The sequence below is a fragment of the Cyprinodon variegatus genome, unplaced genomic scaffold, assembly GCF_000732505.1.
Source record: "Cyprinodon variegatus isolate N-32 unplaced genomic scaffold, C_variegatus-1.0 Scaffold597, whole genome shotgun sequence".
Classification (NCBI taxonomy): Eukaryota; Metazoa; Chordata; class Actinopteri; order Cyprinodontiformes; family Cyprinodontidae; genus Cyprinodon; species Cyprinodon variegatus.
The window spans coordinates 117,305-136,090 of NW_015151050.1; the positions used below are offsets into that span (position 1 = coordinate 117,305).

The window sequence follows — 18,786 nt, forward strand, 5'->3', positions numbered from 1 at the left end:
AATGCATGCCACACTAGTCAGCTATTTTTTAAATTATCACTCCAACTTTCCATTATGTACTACTTTATGTTGGTCTATCACATTGAAATGTAGTTGTAACGTTTTATGTCATTTTAATGGCTTCCTCTTCAGTGCTTATTTATTTGTTCTCTTTTCTTTAAAGGATTTTAATTGCCCATTCTAAGATGAATGCCCTGTTTATACGTACACTTCTTCTTATGTCTAGCTTTTTAAGTCAAATTAAAGGTGACTTAGTGAGGTTTTCTACACAAAGGAGGGTGGTGTCCTAGTGGTTAGAGCAGTGCTCTTGTGCTCTGAGAAGGTTGCAAGTACCCAGTTTGATCCCCACAGCCTTCACACTGGGTCCCTGAGCAAGACCCTTAACCCCACACTGCTCCTCAGGCGCCACACAATGACAGCCCACTGCTCCCCAAGGGGATGGGTCAAATACAGAGGTGAATTTCTCCACTGTGATCAATAAAGTTCAATTATTATTAAAGCTAAAACAGAAACACCTTTCTGACAAACAGGTGTTGATTCTCATTTCCTTTATCCTTTAAGTGCTTATTTTGACAATGTTGTGTAAATCTTTATTGACAAGCTAACTAGTCAAAACCAGGCAGTAAACCTGGCTGTCGGGAATTCATTTAATGTGTTTATATGCATGTTTCCTTTTCCTTTCTTTTCTAGCATGCCTTCTGAGGAGAAACCTCGTTTTGTCGTGTTGTACGGGTCTCAGAAGGGTCAAGCTCAGTCCATAGCCGAGGGCATTGCTGAGGAGGCTGAGGAGCACGGGCTGGTTGCTGATCTGTGCTGCCTGAACCAGAGTGAGAAGGTACCAGCTAATACTCTGTGCTCTACTGCATGATTCTCTGCAAACAAGAAGAATTTAAGGAGGTAATGAAATCCCACAAACAGTTAGACATTTTACAGTATGTCTGGTTTCAGTACAATTTGGACAAGGAGAGAGCCCCAGTGGTATTCGTTGTGTCCACCACTGGAGATGGGGACCCTCCAGACAATGCCCTCCAGTTTGTGAAGCGCATCAAGAAGAGGACCCTCTCCCCTGACCACTATAAACACCTTTTATATACTCTTTTAGGTAATGATAACGCCACTCTTCATAGTTTTGCAAAAATTGGCAAAGCTTTCTGTAGTTTTTCTGGAGCATCATCAGTTGGTCTCTGTTTTTCTCAGCTTTAGGAGACACAAATTATGCAAATTTCTGCAACTGTGGCAAGACAATCGAACGTCGTCTTCAGGAACTGGGAGCCAAACAGTTTTATCAGACGGGGTACGCTGATGACGGCGTAGGGTATGTAGGAGTCAGCTTTGATAACTTGTCTCTTCTTTATGCTGCCGTTGATTGATAATCCCCCCTGATTTTTTTCCTCTAAGGTTGGAGCTGGTTATTGACCCTTGGCTTGAAGGACTGTGGAAAGCTATTAAAGGAGCCTTATCAAATATGGCTTCTGACGGGACGACTCAGCTAAAGGAGAATGTAGAGGATTCTGCTAAAGACATCCCGGACTCGTCCCCATTGGACGTCCAGTTAAAGCGCCTGAGCATCACTGATAAACAGAAGTCTGAGCTGGACTCACATGCTTCTCCGTTGAAGGTTGCTGGTGTTAGGCCAGCTTCTACCGGGAGCACTGGTTTACCATCCGAATCTACCTCATCTGCCCCGCATGTTTCCCTGGTAGCCTCACTGCAGCGCTCTGTGCCGCCGCTCTCTGAGTCCTCTCTGAATGTTCCTGCTCTATCTCCACCGTTCTTACAGGTTACCTTTCAGGAGGCGGATGTTGTGGAACAGGTGAAGGCTTTTTAAAAGACGAAAAGACAAGAATGTTTGCTGTAGTTCACTCTTCATCCAATAAATATCTTTTTTTTTCAGACTTTTGAACCATTGCACAGGGAGACTCTTCATCAGGTGCCGATCTCCAAGGCGGTTCAGCTGAGCAAAGGAGATTCAGTGAAGACGGCCATTCTGCTGGAACTGGATATTTCTGTAAGCATCTTTATATGCTAAGCATAGAGTTCTGTCAAGGCGCAGAACAGGGTACCCAGTATTCAAGGCAAGACAGACAGTCGGATAATTCAAAGCATTTATTAAGAAACGGCGGATCTGCAGTTACAGCAAGGACGTCCAAGGCAGGAACCTCTGTAGGAGGAAAAGTCAGGTTAGTGACCATGTTAATCTGACGGAGGATGATTACGAACATGTGAGTCACTAACCTGGTTTTATAGCTTAGTCCGGGCCAGAGAATGAGGTTTAGTCCAATAAGAAGGGGTGGGCGCCGCTCATAGAGTCCCAGACACTGTAGTACGAGAGGACGTGAAACAAGCAAAAGATCAGATCCAAAGGAAGCCGGATAACCTAGAAAGCGAAGCCATAGCCGGTGTCGAAGAGGTTCACAGGAGTCTGAGCCAGAAGATCAGAGATCCAAAGAGTCACCAAAGGGAAATTCAGGTCAATGTCAGGAAGCAGATCCAGGTTCAGTCAACAGGCAGAATCCAACAGGAGTTTGAGGACAGGTCAGGCAAAAAAACAGATCAGAACAGGAACAGGCTGGCTCAGAGGTCCAAAGGCAGAATGGGTCAGGATCAGGCAATCAGAACACAAATGAGTACGCTAGAGAAGTCTCACCAAAGGCTCAAATAATCTGGCACTGATGACTGGGAGCAAGCAGGTTAAATAGAGACTGAAGCAGGTGACACAGGTGATGATAAACAAAGGTGATGGGAAACTGGGCGGAGCTAGACAGGTGAATGGAATGAACAATCAAGCCAGTGATCAGCGCCAAGATCATGACAACTTAATTTATTAATCAACTCCCCATCTCTCACAGAGTCTCATCTTATTCCATCGGCTCACCTCACTGGTTTCTCTTTAGCTCCAGGGAATGAGATGACAATGAGGAAAAGTCAATCTTGTTGCCATCCAATTTTGATCATCCTACTGGATATTATTCAAGTTCAGTTGCCATTAATAATCCCCTCTGTAATCTTGTTATGCAGGCTTTCATACCACTCAACATGAAAAAAGACCTTGAACTGTTTTCACATAGAGATCATGGAAAGAAAATCAGTTAAAGATCTTCAGTTTCTGCTCAAAGCCCTGCAAGAAATATCTGAATAATAAATATTATTATATTCAAATAAAACTAGAGCTGCTTTTCTTTGGAACTCGTCTTTTTTCACATTAAACTTTGAGGTGTTTGTTGCCGAAAAGCTCAACTTTACTCTCGTATTAGTAGGACACTCTCAGGAGAGTTTATAAAACTAAATGTTTATAGTTATGATGGAAAAAGGAAGAAGCCTTTTGTTGCAGACCTAATTAAGTTAGAAAGTGGTTCTAAGACGCTGCTCTTAGCGGCAGTTCTCCTTCAACCAGGCTTTTTTTTTTTTTTACCTTCCTTAATGTTTTGTCTGTGGTGTGAAATTAAATGGAGTCCTTGCCCAGCTTTGTTTGCAATCGTTCCAGTTTGACACGTTTCACTCTGTGGTTTTGTGGTAATTTCTTTACTTCTAAAAACCGACCTTCATCTGCCTCACATTAACACATGCTTATTATATATATATATATATATAGAGAGAGAGAGAGAGAGAGAGAGAGAGAGAGAGAGAGAGAGAGAGAGAGAGTTTCTTTTTTCCCTCACTGTGAATGAATGCCCTAAAACACTATGAACTTTTTCAATTTTTTAAGTGTTACTTTAATGCCAGAACACACTGATTTTGCATCCGATCTGACAGAAAACCGTGTTGGACGAGGTTGTGGCATTTAGAGCTCAATGAAAGTCAATGGGGATCATCGCACCCGACATGATTTCCTGCAAGAGGGGTTGTGTTGCGAATGAGAAAGCCCCCAGGTCTATTTTAGTTGGACTACGCAACAATCCAGTGGCAATTTTATAGGTCTGACGGGAAGAGAGACACAGTTACAAAGTAAAACACATCCGCTTTTTAGGAAAATATGAAATAAATCTGTTAATCGCACTGAGTCGCACCGAGCATATATAGCAAGCGGGACAGACTGGTGCAAAAACAAAGAATGAAACATTAAAAAAGAATGCCCATTATAGGAGTTCAGGAGGACAGAAAACAGATAAAGTAAAGTAGTGATCCCCTTTTAGCCTCACAAAAAACCACTGGTGGGTTAAGGCCTTTAAGACCATTTGTATGTGTTTACCAAAGACATGAAGCTGGATTGTGTTTATCTGATCTGACTAAGCCTCACAGGTTCTTGAAATGTGTCCCGTTTTCGTCACCAGGGTTGCCCATCCATGAACTATCAACCTGGAGATTCCCTTGACATTTTCTGCCCAAACAGGGCTGAAGAGGTGGACCAACTGCTGCACAGACTGGGCCTCCAGTCCCAACAGAACCATCGCGTTCAGATTACTCTAAGGGAGGATACAAAGAAAAAAGGCAAGATCAAAACTGTGTTGTTTTTTTTCTGGTTTAAAGATTAATACCTGAATGTTGACAAGATAAACCAAACTGCATGTTTTTTGTGTTTGCTTTTCATAAAGTTTTCTCTTCATTGAAATGATGTATTCCCTTCTTATAGGTGCTCAGGTTCCATCACACTTCCCTCAGAGCATTTCTCTGCTGTTGCTGCTCACTTGGTGCCTTGAGATCAGGAGCGTTCCTAAGAAGGTGCTGTAGTCTCCAAGGTTGATCTGCATTTTGGCTCAGTTTAATTTGAGCATGCATGCGTTCACAGGTCTTTTCACTAATTTTACTGAGGTTAAGGGTAAAGAATCAATTAACAAATAATGATTAAAAAAATGGATATGAGTAGTTTGGTGTTGATTTTTATGAAAAAGTGAGTATGAAAGCTTTGTCTAATATTTAACCAACAAATCTAAACAAGTCAAAAGAAATAGTTTGATTCCCCGCAATGAGAGAAAAAGGATAGCCTCATGTATGAAGAGCAGCCAGGTTAAAAGAGACAGCATTGAGTTTAGGTGTTCCCTGTCAGCAGCTGAATCTATATCCCTGAGGGCCAGAAGTCACATAATAAAGGCAGAGTAGGACAGGAGACGTCTTGCAGGAAATATTTATGTTTTCATCCAGTTAGTTTCTTTTTTATGTGTTGTTTTTAACTTTATAACTACAGATCGAACAAATTTAGATTCTTTAAAGATCAGGGCTTAGTGTACGGGCAGGTAATGTAATGTCATGTAGATCCTGCTTTCTTGTTCCTGACAAAAAATACAGGTGTTCAAGAGTTGATTAGCTAACTGAAGGCTGAGTTCAGAGAGTCTGGGGCTGAAGTTAAAATATTCATCAAACTTTTAAGGACAGAGGATGTCTTCTGCATGAATTCCACCCTTTTTGTTGCCAGACTTAGGAGAGGACTGTCTCTGATCTACTAACACCTTCCTGTAGTCGTGGTCTGTTTTTTTAAATAGATTGAATACTTTTTACTTTCATTAATGTATTTTTTTCACTATTTGATTTTTTTCATCTCTTGGGAAATTATTATTTATATGTTTATGTGTAGAAAAAAAACTGATATATTAAAATTATCAACTGGAGGAATATGTCAAAGGTTAAGGCGATTGCCTCCCAAAAATGTAACCAAATCTACAGTCAATGCAAAAACCGAAAGAAGCAAAATGACTGAAGTGCGACAAACACAACTGATGAGAACCCAGGTTTATCTTCCCTGTGAGGAATGTACCGTTAAAAACTCTAAGCTTGTTTTTGTGCGTTGTATTGCGCTGCTCAGGTAACGAAAGACTTGTTTAACAGAAGATATATTCAGTTCTGCAGCTCAAGAATCACATAGCAACAAAAAAATGTGTGAATGGAGCTGGTTGCTGCGATGGTAATATGCATTTCAGCTTCATTTTCCATGCTGTGTGATTTATTTAGAAGAAAAAATCTGTTAAAATTAATGTTTTCCTGGATTTCCACAAAGATAATGACTCTAAACCCTATGAACATTTTTTTTTTTCATGTGGTTCTCTTTATTTAAATGTTTTTTCATATTATATGATATTGTAATTTGACCAGTGGCTGAGTAAAGTTGGATTATTACACCCAAATGTGTTTTTTTTTCTCAATTATGATCTTTAATGTCTTCAAAGCCTCCAATTTTAAAATTTTTTTTATGATTTAACTGGTATTTAAATTCAAACTTCAGCTTTCCGTTTGCAAGTGGAACTCAGTACCTGATTGCAGTAATAGGCTCTGATGAATTTGGGCATTAAAAGCTTGCCTCTGGCTCGAATGGCCTGCAAAATTATCTTTTAAGTTTAATGACATTTTATATTGGCTGGATTAGCACCTCGGTTATTAAACTGTCTTTCATAACTATGCCAGAATTAAGCTGGTAGTCTTTTTTTTTTTTTGTGGGGTATATAATGCCAGTCTTTTGTATCATTAAATAGAGCTTCATTTTCTCCTGTGGATTCAGCCTTCACTAAGGATAAAGTGTTACAGTAATGGCTACCATGGCTGATGGAGCAGCGGAGCAGCCTTGGGTAAAATCACATCTGTTTTGTGTCTTTCTGAAGGCTTTTCTGCGTGCCTTAGTGGAGCATACATCAGACAGCGCCCAGAAGAGGAGACTGCAGGAGCTCTGCAGTAAGCAAGGGGCTGCAGACTACAACCTCTTTGTACGAGATCCAAGCCTGAGCGTCCTGGAGCTCTTAGCAGCCTTCCCGTCCTGCTCGCCTCCTCTCAGCCTCCTCATAGGTCAGACATGGTGCTGGTTGCTCATGTATTTCCATATGCATTTAAATTTGTGTTCACATCATAGGAATACATTCTCTGGTAGTACAAAATGATACAAATCATTCTTAAGCAGAGCCTCCATTTTATTTGCAAGAGAAGTAATGCCAGAGTGGAAGCATAAATCAATCCAGCATTAATTCTGGGATTATTTACAGTTTCATGATAACAGGGATGCAGAATTAAATTTATGTTATTTTGTGTTTAAATATAAGGACGAAATAAACTGCGGAGGTCATCACCTTAATAGCTGCCATTGAGCCATGCTGCATGGTGGGGCAGCGTAACGTCTCTGGGAAGCTGATAATGTATTAACAAACAAAACATTTGTAACATGATAGAATAAGACTTTCTGGCAATAATCATGGTAGAAAGAGGAGGCTTTAGCAAGTAAACGCACCTCATAGAACCACGTTTCAACATTCCTCTGAGAGTAACTAGAGCCCCCCATTCAAAGCACTGCTAACAGCACACACTCTCTTACTGCATTGAATGCCAGAAGACACTAAACACAGAAGGCTAAATCGCAGTTAGCGTCTACTTTATTGAAACAAAGTGGAAAATAGTCTTACCTGTCATACCAGTCTTTTAATGAGGGGTTTTCATTTCAATACACTGGATATCATTAATTGTTTTACATATTTCATTCATCCTTTTTTAGTAGTCCAATAGGTTCCTGTTCTGTTCTATCTAATACATATGTTTAATAAGGTGTAAGAAAAGTTTTTGTTTATCAGTCAGTATTTAATTAACGCACAATACATTTTTACGATCTGATGTACTACATAAAATATTTAGCTCCTTATGTTAAAGAAAGATCCTCTTCCTACAAGAGAAAATGTGTGCTTATTAATCGATAAGATCATTCAACTTTAGATGAATTAACCAATCGATAACTTTCATTTCCAGTTTTTAGTTGGTATTGTGGTCTTAGGGAAATGTTTCTGATTGTTTGCAGCTTAGGATCTGGCTTTTACAGCTTAGTAGATCTTTTTTTGACAGTTCAACCCATTCAAAAGTCTATTTTGCTGTTGTTTGGATCATTGCCCTGGAGAAACTCCACATCCCTCCATGTTCCACCAATTATTTCAAAGTTCTAAAGTTATAACTATCAGATTTAGCAAGTCACCAATTTCCATTGCTTTTTTTTCTTTGTGAACCAGTTCCTGAAATGCACCACTATCACAGGCTGAAAAGTGACCTCTCCGTACACACTTATTGTTACTGAGGACAAATAACAAATTCTTTTGCTAATCTAACCACGAAATGGACCCTAATTCCTCAAAATCCACTGAAGTGGTCTGCTATAATAGTTTTGCATTGTAATTGTGAAATTAAAAAACAAAATTAAAAACTATTTGAATTTGACATTTTGCCTAACAGGGTACGGAAAGACAAGCCCTTCCGGTCACATTTTCTTTTCCTGTACTTGTTTACCTTATATGTTCTGTCATATAATCCATAGCAGTGAGCTTTGTATCGATCCAAGCAACCACAGCACAAGCAAATACCATGGATAATATTTTTCATTTTGCTCTCTATAATATATGTAAATGAATATTTGATGAACAGAAGGCCTCCATATATTACACTATTAAATTTTCATCAGGTTTATTATATTTAATCAGGTCTTTCTGTTCAGGTTAAGAAAGCCATGAATGTTAGTCTTTTTTTCTGCCATAGTTCATTTTATCCACTAGGGGTCACTGTAACCCAATCAAAGAAGCTTTCTGTGTGCAGTCAGAAAGTATGAAGTGTTTATTGTCAAAGCTTTTTATCACAGCAGTCACATATTGTAATTTGGAGGACTACTTATTTTTTTCCCCCTTTATATGTCCTTCAGGCCCAATAAAGTTTAGTCAATAATTTCTAAGTATATTTCAAGGTTTACCATTTATCTACCTCGGTGATAATCATTTTATCCTGTCTTGTTTTTCATGGAGCCAGCTGTTGGTTTAACGCTAACATTTTCCTTCAGCTCAGTAAAATAGTTGGCTGATCATTCCGTGCAGATCCTGATGAGCTTTGACTGGAACTTACCAGACAGTTAATTTAAGTTAGCTTCAGCTTCACATAAACAAGTTGTCGTCCTCCAAATCAGCTGTGTCAAAGCTTTGGACCTACTCTCAATGTCAGATATTTCAGGCCAATTTTGCCAAACCCAGCACCTTCTTCTTTTTTTTATTTTTACTCCCTTCCAGTGGTGAACTGATGCAGAAACTGTCTATCCGGACATCTCGCCCATGTGAGAAATGTGGCGTTCTAGCCCCCGCAGGGTAACAGCTGTTAACGCCGGTTTTGCGGATGTGCCTTGGAGCTTTGGAAGGACAAAAAAAAAAAAAAAAGCTCAATATCTGTCCGGAGCAAAGGGTAATGGTCAAATCTGGCTTGGAGTGTCACCGGCAAAACGCACCTCTGCAGTTTTTCCGCTTCTCCTGCTTCATTACCTCCATCGAAGGGCAGGTGTTTGCTGATGTTGTTCACTGACTGTAAATATCGGGGGGGATGTATTTAACCCCAGAAGACTATATCCTGTTTCATGTTGAATGTAGACATAAACCTAGGGTATAATTTGAGCTAGTCTTCTACCACTTAGAGCTTTCGTTCTCTTGTTATATGATCCATTGTTTGGAGAGTGTTAGATATAATCCTTAGGGTCCTGATTGTTCTTTAGTTGAAATAACGCTGTTTTAATGCAATTTCTTTTAAGCTTGAAATGCAAATCAGGCCTAATTAAAGGTCTGTGTAATAAGATATCCTCCTCTACATTTTTCTATTATTTCATACTTTATTCTTTTAGATAATCAAACACATTTTATAATCAGGCCGGAGTAAAATTTGATTTAAAAAAAATTGTGATTATTCAGTTAAAGCCATGCAAACCAACCTGTAACCATCATGCAACTATTACCCTTCTTAATTTCTAAATTCATGATGATCAACCAAGTTATTTTTTTCAAAGAAGTCATGCCTATTTATTTACTGTCAGGTAGATTTGAGAAATAACTCATATAGAACCTAAAACATAAAAAAAAGACAACCTACATCTTACTTCTCAGACTAAAGAGATTAAAGAATAGATGAGAAATAAAACCTTAAAATAGCTTTTATATTAGCAAAGCCTCTATTATTGCAGAAAAAGCTACTCTACCATTTCCAAGACTCTAGAGAACCACTAGAAGAACCATTATACACAAACAGAGAAAACATCAGCTTGACTCCAAGCTGAATTCTCAGGGTATTTGTGAGTTTGCAAAGTCGAAAGAAGAAGTGTAGAACTAAACCTGATTGCTAAACATAATCAGGCATGCCAAATTTGAGAAAACATGGAACAATGGGAAACCTTCCCAGGAGTGACCAGCTGACCACAATCACTCCAAGAGTGTATCTATTGTCAAAGCAGGAGTCATAAAGCCACTCCAGGAGGTCATAAAGGAACCCAGAAACTAAAGCCCCCTGGATAGCATTGCTGTTTGTTTAAGGTCAGAGTTCATGAATGAACAATAAGAAACCAAATGTTTTTAAATGCAAATACAGCATCTATAGGAGGGTTTCAAAGGGAAGTAAGACCTGTTTATATTTGACTAAAAACATCTCAATGACCTCAAGGCTGGAGAAAATATTTTATGGACTCTCCAGACTAAGGTGGAACGTTTAGCTTTCACTACATTCTGCGGCAGACAAAAGTATGCTGGTCTGAGGCTGCCTGAGCCAGAAGCTGGATGACCTAGCAATTCATTTCAGTTTATTTATATAGTGCCAATTCACAACACATCATCTCAAAACACTTTACAGAGACCTTTCAACCAGATCATACAGTCAAATTGATCAAAAGTTTTCTATCTAAGGAAAGAAACTGTTGATTGAATCGACTTATCGACTCTACAGCAATCCCTCAAACCAAGCATGCTTGTTGTGACAGTGGAGAGTAAAACTATCTTTTAAAAGAAAGAAACCTCCAGCAGAACCAGGCTCAGTGTGAGCGGCCATCTGCCGAGGCCGTCTGGGGTTCAAGGATACAGAAGCAGACATGCAGAAAGAAGCAGAATGGGTCGACCTTCAGCAGGCTGTTCCTGCTCAGAAACCCACAAATTAAACCTGATTTTTTAAAGTTCTGAAATGAAGATTGAGTCAGAATTTCTACACAGTGATGGAACAGGATTTTTGTCATTGATTGCAGACCTTTAATCACAGTTGTTGAAGCTTTTGTCTCTTGATCAATAAATATATTTTATTTTAATTGAATTAAGGGATAATCTGGACTAGATTTACTATTAAAGTGTGACAAAGGTGCAAAACCCATAAGACATAATAAAATGCCATTGTCATTTTTCCTTTGTATGTTTTTTTGTTTTATGGAAACCATGAGCTTAGAGATGGTGAGGTTTTCAAATTTGATTTCAAGATAATTTATTTTTTTAACTCCCTAATTTCACATGCAGCCAAAAAAAAGATTTATAATTTACTAAAAGTTTATACTTTTACTATAAACCTCATTGCTGACTCATTTTTTAATCCATAAAAAAGGTACTTTTGCATAAGAATTGCATCACAGACACGCTTTAGTTAAAGAATAGATTACTTTGCTGTGCACTGTGATCGATGATCCGCCTAAGAAATTATCATTTCAGAAACATAGCTGCGTATTATTGGACAAAATCTCTTGGATGAAATCCTTTTTTCCCCCCCAGTTTTCTTTCAAGTGGATAATTTGAAATATGCCCTGGAGCTGCTTATTTAAATTTTTTTTCTACATAGATGTTTTTGGAATGGAAGAGCTGTATCATCATGTTGCAGCAAAGCAAAAATGATGGATGGATTTTGTTCTGCTTCACATACGTCCTGTCACCCAGTGACAGGAAGGCAGCCAGTGGAGCGCTGCGCAGGTGGAAGGGATTGTCTTAAGGTACATGATGTACCTTCTGATGAAGAGATGCAGGCTTCCACTGATGGAAAGGATAGGGTGAGAAATGTTGTCCAAAAACATCAGGATTTGTCAGCACACTCACAGTGCCTTGCAAAATTATTCATTACCTTTGAAACCTTTATGAAGTGGAAAGAGGAGGACATCTTGTTTTCATTTTTTTGTAGATAAAGTATAGTGTGCATTTCAATTCAGCCACATTTACTCTGATAACAGTAAATAACAAAATATCAATAACAGTTAATCATTATTCTTACAATCAGACTTTCTATGATTTAGATGAAGTATTTTAATGTGTTAGGAAGGTTCAGTTTCACAGGTGCTCTCCTGAAGGGTAACAGCAGAAGGCTGCAAGAGAAATGCCTCAAAATAGGTGCAGCTATAATTGCACCAAAATTTTTCAAGGTAAAGACTGCACCCCAAGCATTTTTTTTTTTGTATTTTGTTATTAAAAGTTAAAATTTTCCCTCCAGTTCACAATTCACATTAAACCCTCCTCAAATACATTCAACTTTTGGGATATAAAACAAGATTGGAACATTTCTATGACTTATAAGCCTACTTTCACTGCACTTTGTTATTTATGTCGTAAAAATGTCATCGGATTTTTAAAAATCCATCGTGCTTTGGCTTATCCCTAATTATTTCGGAACATTTTATAGAAAACTGATTCCCTTAGATTTGCTTCAGCGGTGAAAAACCACATTGATTACAGAAGAAGAAGCAAGACCAGCAACTTTTTGTAGATAAGCGGTAGCTTCTCTGTGCATTTAGACTTTTTCTTTTTGTTCCAGAACAAAAAGCTTCGATCACCGTAGTGTCTTATCCACCCTGCATAGATTTTTAAAAGAGATCAGTATCTGTCCAGGATGATTTAGTTGGCTTTTTAATCCAGTGAAATCTATTGCTTTCATATCTGTCTCTGCAGGAACTTTACCAACTTTGCTGACAGTTTCAGCTGAAATGTTAAAATCTCAAACCTCCTCCTACTTTGACATATCCATGTTCCTTCCTTTTCATGAACTCAAATGTCATCAGTCTTCTAATCTTAAACACATGTGTTTTGATTGTTAGCATAGACATACTGAGAGCTTTCTCTTCTATTTTGCTTCTTAAATCTTGTTTTTTTTACACAACAGATATTTAGTCAAAGAGACAAATGGATGTAAACCTGCAGAGCTGCTTCTGGGGCGCTCTTTGAGCCATCTAGATGTCAGATGGATCTAGAAAAAGAGGAGAGAACAGAATCAGTCCAGCTGTTATGTCTTTGTGAGCAATTTAGCAGAAAAATGTGTTATTGTAAAACCTCAGCTGGTGCATATGGAGCAAATTTACTTATTCTTTCTTCATCCGTCATGCAGATCCAAATAAAACGTGAGGAGCGCATAGGCTTCGCATCACATAACTCTCAATCCGCCGCCTTCTCCTGTGTCTAATGAGCAGCGCTGGTCACTGAGCTGTTGCTATGGGGTCAGAAATATCTCATACTTTTCCTGATTTCTCCGGCACCTCGTCACGCGCATTACCCTAAAGAGGGCACCTTCATGGCTGGCATGGAAATAAGCTCTGCATAAGCAATCTGTTTCCTACTGGCTCCACATCTGGACGCTTGGGATTCCATAACCCTGAGTTTGTAATTTTAATAAATATAGAAGTGTGTCCCAGAAACAAGACTGTAACCTGCGTGGAGGGAGGGGGGGGACTTAGGATAGATTGGTATAGGCAGGATGTCTCGGTGGACCACGGTGACTTTCACATATCTCTTTTTCCCACCTTCCCTCTGCTCTGTCATGGGTGTAACAAGATCTTAGCTCCGACAACAAGATGATTGACATTTTTGCTTGCCTTTCAGAGCTTTTGCCGAAACTGCAGCCCAGGCCTTATTCAGCAGCGAGGTGAGTGGACGACAAAAACAGGTTCTTTGTGTTTTCATGCAGTTTTCTGCTATGACACCCACTTTTATTATCTGAAACAAAACATTTCCATAAATGTGTGTCTTATTTTGCTTTGATAAACCAGGGGGGATTGCTTATTTCTTCTCATTTCCAATTGATATTTTCAAGTCGCCCGAACCAGGAAAATTAGGCGTCCCTGTAGCAGCTGTGGTATTTTATGAAACAGAGTTTAAACATTTGGTCCCTTCAACCTTTTTGATTTCGCATATTTATGTGAATTATTAATGGACAATAAATCCTTATGTTTATCTATTATTATTAGGCTCTTTTACATTAACACTATAATAAAAATACACTGAAATGAAGCCAGATTTACAAAAAAAGGTGTTTTTTCCCCCAAAAATAACCTCATAAAGGGCATTATTTTGATACAAAGCATTTTGACTATTAGTGCATTTGCGAACCAGAGACTTCAGGACATATATGACAGTTATAAAATGCTTTATATGGGACCTTTAGTATATTTTTTTAAGTTTTTTATGACAAAACAACACAAAGCACATCAAAGGTGTCATGAATTGAAGGAAAAAGTATGCATGGGTTTCAAAATAACAGTTAAAACAATTATTTCCCTTTCGGTACTTTGGCAAGTATTTTTAATTTGCATTCAATTGAAACTGGACTCAACTGTTTGGTTTCTTTGAACTTAATTTTGGAGTATTATAATACATTTCAGTGAATATTAATGAAAGTCACACATTTTAGGGATTTATTAACAAGAAAAGAACTATAGCTTGGTTATTTTCTTTCCTTTGATAAGCTACAGCTATTGTGAAGCAATCGTATGATTACACAGGAATAGTTTTGCTGCTATATTCATTGCTCAGTTTGGAAAATTAACTAACGTTTAAGTCAGTCGGATATCAATTGAGAATCTTTGGAAATAAATGTGTTATTTTTGACATTCTTTAAGAAAGCATATATACGTCTGCTTCAGACTAAAGTTTGTTACAGATTCTCCTTTTCAGTTCCTGTATTCCTCTGAGTTTTTTCCCCTTTGTAATCATTGTGATGGAATGAAACTACACAAATGACTGGACTTTAAATATTGCATAGCCTTTAGCTAGTGGTGCTTGGCTTAAATAGGTCGAGCATTCCTTCTTTTTAGCCTCACTTAGCTCCTCATTGATTTGCCTGTCCTTTTAAGCTAGTGCCTATTAGGCCTGCTTTAAAGCTCATGTGGAACAGCAGCATCTAAGGCGATGTCAGAACTTCCCAACTGCTCTCATTATTCCCTCGCTCTAGCTGCGTATTCATGCATGTGTGTTTGTGTGGCCAGGTGGAGAATGGACAGGAGAGAGGGTGGCGGTAGTTTATCAGATGCTGTGCAGACATTAGAGACTTGCATTATTGATGCCTTGGTCAATAGAGGTCTCCAGTGGCCCACAGGAACTGGAAAGTGAAGGATGAGAGGAGCACAAGAGTGCTGTAACCAGCAGTGGGGTTGAAAACACATTTACTGTAGCCAGGCAAGCAAAAACCTTCACCGTTATGTGTAGATGTTGTAGGTAAACTTTCTGTATTTTAGTAATATATGCATAGAATTAATGAAAAAATATTAAAAAGTCCTGGTGGAAAAAAAACACCCCCTGTTAAATTCCATATATATATAAGATTAATTAATTTATATATCATTTATTTGTAGTAAAAGAACCTTCAAGTGTTTAAAACCCCGACACCTCTGATTCCGCTTGGCCCTTATTTAACAAATTCCCCAATCCCCAGGTAAACACAGTTCCTATAAAACCCTAGGTATTCTATTTTTTTAAGGTTTTGCAGAAACTCATTAAAGTAACCTGTAAATTATGAATAAGGGTTTCAGTTATTTTGATGCTAAGGTTTTGAACTGAGAGTTCAAAGAAATAAGATGGGATAGAAACAATAAGAAAATGCTATTTTTCATTAGAAAGTTAATCACTTTTAGATATTAAGATTTTCTCTTCTTGTAACGTTTTCCTGATTTTAATATTTTTACTATTCATACTGAATTATTCTATATTTACTTTAGCAGTGCTCACTGTGACCTTGACAATAAAAATATCCAGCAAACGTTGGTCCAAAATCTGTTTCTTGTATCTGCAAAATATTTATCCTTTACATAATATGTCCAGAAGTTTTGTTTTTAAAGACTTTTCAAAGGAGAAAGATATGAAAATGTTGCTTTTAACTCTGACTGATGAGGCATCCATTATCTATCAGGCGAAGCTTTTTCAATCAATAACTGAATCATCAGAAAAGCAGCTGTTTCGCACTTGATTATAGTCTCCTATAGAAGGTCAGCATCATCTAAAGATCTTGACTGAGTTTATTTTCTTCACATATATCAGTTATAGTTTAGAGTAATAAGTCCTTCCCTGAAATAGTCTCTTTGCATCTTCCTGGGATGTTGTCATCTTAAATTTCTTTGCTTTTTTTCCTGCAAAATTACAAAATGACCATCAACCCTGTTTTTTGGAGAGGTTAAAAGTGACACTATGTGATTTAAAAAAAATATATATTATCATGTATACCTGTTATAAAAAAATCAATTAGGATGGATACAATTACTGTTGAATTGGATGATTAATTGTTTTAAATAAATAAGATAAAGAAAAGTAGACTAAAATGGAACAACTTTACAAATGTAATGAATTGAAGCTGAGTTGCTGATTTTCTATTTTGAATTCTGCTGTTATTTTTGGTTTAAACTGTTTGCACAGACGATAAGCCTTGTCTGTTCATATTGTTAATAATGTCTTTTCCTCTCAGTTGTCTGTTAAACTCTTTATTTTCAACATTCGTTGTGTTTCTGTTTGCTTGATGCCTCATGTAAACACCCTCTGGTCCTTCTCTCTCTGTTTCCTCGCCTCGTCCTCTCTGGGCTCTTCTTTGCAGTTCCCTTCTCAGGCATCCAGGAAAGTTTCATTTTGTCTTCAGTGTGGTTGAGTTCCCAGCATGCTCTGGGAGGCCCACAGGCGGACGAGGCTTATGCACTGGCTGGCTTTTTGACATTGTCAATCCCAGCCTGGTTTTCCCTGTGCAGACTGAAGCCTCCAGTAGCCCGGCTCTACCAAAGGTAATTATTTTACTAGAGAAACTCTAGTATTTTGTGTACTTTTGTGGTCTCTGCCTTAGTTCAGTCATTTCTAAGCGCTCACATCAGCTGATTAGGCATTTCGATCCGCTTGAAGTTCAAAGCTTCCTTCCTCTGAAATGCGTCTGCCTTGATTTAAACACTATTTACTACATGTGTTCTGTTCTGAAATATCCTCAGTGTAACAGGCTGTAACAATCCACTTTGGACCAGTTGCGTTTGTGTAGCTAATTAAAAGGAAGAAATTGCAGACTCAATGGATTCCAGTTAAATCCAGAACATTTTCTCATTAGAGCGTTTTAGAATAACGAGTAGATCAATTATTAGAATTGGTGGGACCGCAGTGGCTCCGCAGCACTGTTGTAATTATGCTCATTATTTTGATTGATTTGTAATTCTTGCTGACCCTTTAGATTCATGTGAGTTTGAGACCCAACTGCTCCTTTCGACCTCCTTCTGACCCATCAGTGCCCGTTATTATGATTGGACCTGGAACTGGAGTGGCTCCTTTTATCGGATTCCTTCAACAAAGGTATGAACAATTGATGGATGAATGTGTGACTGCTGTAATAGCTGAGTGAAAACTGTATTTTGCTTTGCAGCAAGAAGATGCAGCAGAAACCTGTTAAAATCATTGATCCTCCTTCACTTATATGGTTTAGTATATACCCAGGTTAAATGCTTGAAAACTCTTTTGCCTCAGTGATCATCAGTCATGGATGTCAAGTATTTTTTTTGCCTATCTTATTATTCTTTATTTTTCTATTAATCATCTTTCATAAAATCTTTGTCAAAGATGTTTTTGAGTTGTTAATGAGATGTTTTTGTGTTAACTCTAACAGAACAAAGACAAAGGGCAACATATTCTCCTTCATGCTGTTTTTTCTGAAATATTGTGCAGGAAGAGTAAATTATCTACTGAGGTAAAATTTAAGGTAGTCAGTTCTGGTTCCTAAAAAATCATGGCTTCTTAGAAAATACATAGTTTAAAAAACATGTACAACTATAGGGTAAAAATATTGGGCTCATTGTGATTTCATCAAATGTTTTCCATTCTTGACCTTTTAGTGATTATCATATTTTTGGTGATGTTACTTCATAGGTAGCAGAAGGTGTAATAGTTTGGTGATGATAGACCATCGATTAATAAAACCAGCAGTTACTGGTTTGGAGGAAAGATTCAGCAGAACCTTCTGAGCTGACTGGTTGAAGCAACTCCTAGTCCCCGCCTAACAAAGCTTAGTTTTAGTCAATAACAGGAACAAATTAACTAGCAGCAGGTGCCGCGTAAAACCACAAGAAAAGCTCGTAGACTTTTGCTACTTCTCCTTTTAGAGATGAAATTGTGGATTATAACAAAACGGATGTGGCGGCCGGAGATACACGTATCGATGATTTTTTTGTCTTCAGTGTGGTTGCTTTCATCACAGCTGTATATCCCTCATTGAACCTTGATACTTTATCGTGATTGGCTGATCCGTTTTGGGTCTGTTTCTGCAGCAGGGATATTTTTAAATGGAGATTTCAGTCGCTTCCTTAGTTTTCTCTGCCTTTTTGCACATCATTTTCTTCATTTATTCAATAACAATTCCCTATAGCACGAGCTAATGTGTGTGTTGATTGATTATTATTATTATTATTTTTTTCAATTTGTAGATTACTTAGGTTTTTGCTTTCATCTCAAGTCAACTTAATCTATACAGAAATATTGGAAACTGATTTGGTAAAAAAAAGGTACATACTTTTTCACCGTGTTTTTCTCTGAAAAGAATAAAGAAAATCTACTTAAAAGTTCCCAAAACATTTAATCAATCTTTTTGTTGCTAGGTCACGCACTCTAGATGAATATGCTTTTAAATGTCTCATTAAAAACCCAGAGCGAACTTGACTTTTAGAGACATCGTGAGTGTTTTTCTATTTCCAATTTAAGACTGTAGAAACCTGTAATACTAAGATTTATGTTTTCTTTCTTGAACCTAATAAAAAGTGAATAAAAAATCAAACCATATCCTTCAGCAAATGTTAAGTATTATTAAAACTTTGAAAGTGTATAGAATTTTTTTTTCCCCTTTACTAGACCATTTAAATGT

The 18,786-nt window shown here is 37.8% G+C and overlaps 1 protein-coding gene across 3 annotated transcripts in view; it reads left to right on the top strand.

Annotated features, from left to right (window-relative positions):
* Window positions 1–18,786, top strand: part of mtrr (5-methyltetrahydrofolate-homocysteine methyltransferase reductase) — a 44,378-nt gene that overhangs the window by 2,575 nt on the left and 23,017 nt on the right. For all 3 annotated transcript variants that reach the window (XM_015392579.1, XM_015392577.1, XM_015392576.1), the window contains exons 2-12: window positions 691–835; window positions 949–1,102; window positions 1,198–1,315; window positions 1,399–1,813; window positions 1,895–2,008; window positions 4,272–4,428; window positions 4,571–4,659; window positions 6,528–6,708; window positions 13,521–13,563; window positions 16,498–16,678; window positions 17,110–17,228. In XM_015392579.1, the coding sequence (XP_015248065.1) occupies window positions 692–835; window positions 949–1,102; window positions 1,198–1,315; window positions 1,399–1,813; window positions 1,895–2,008; window positions 4,272–4,428; window positions 4,571–4,659; window positions 6,528–6,708; window positions 13,521–13,563; window positions 16,498–16,678; window positions 17,110–17,228 (1,715 nt within the window). In that variant the 5' untranslated portion in view covers window position 691. The remainder of the gene's footprint in view (window positions 1–690; window positions 836–948; window positions 1,103–1,197; window positions 1,316–1,398; window positions 1,814–1,894; window positions 2,009–4,271; window positions 4,429–4,570; window positions 4,660–6,527; window positions 6,709–13,520; window positions 13,564–16,497; window positions 16,679–17,109; window positions 17,229–18,786) is intronic.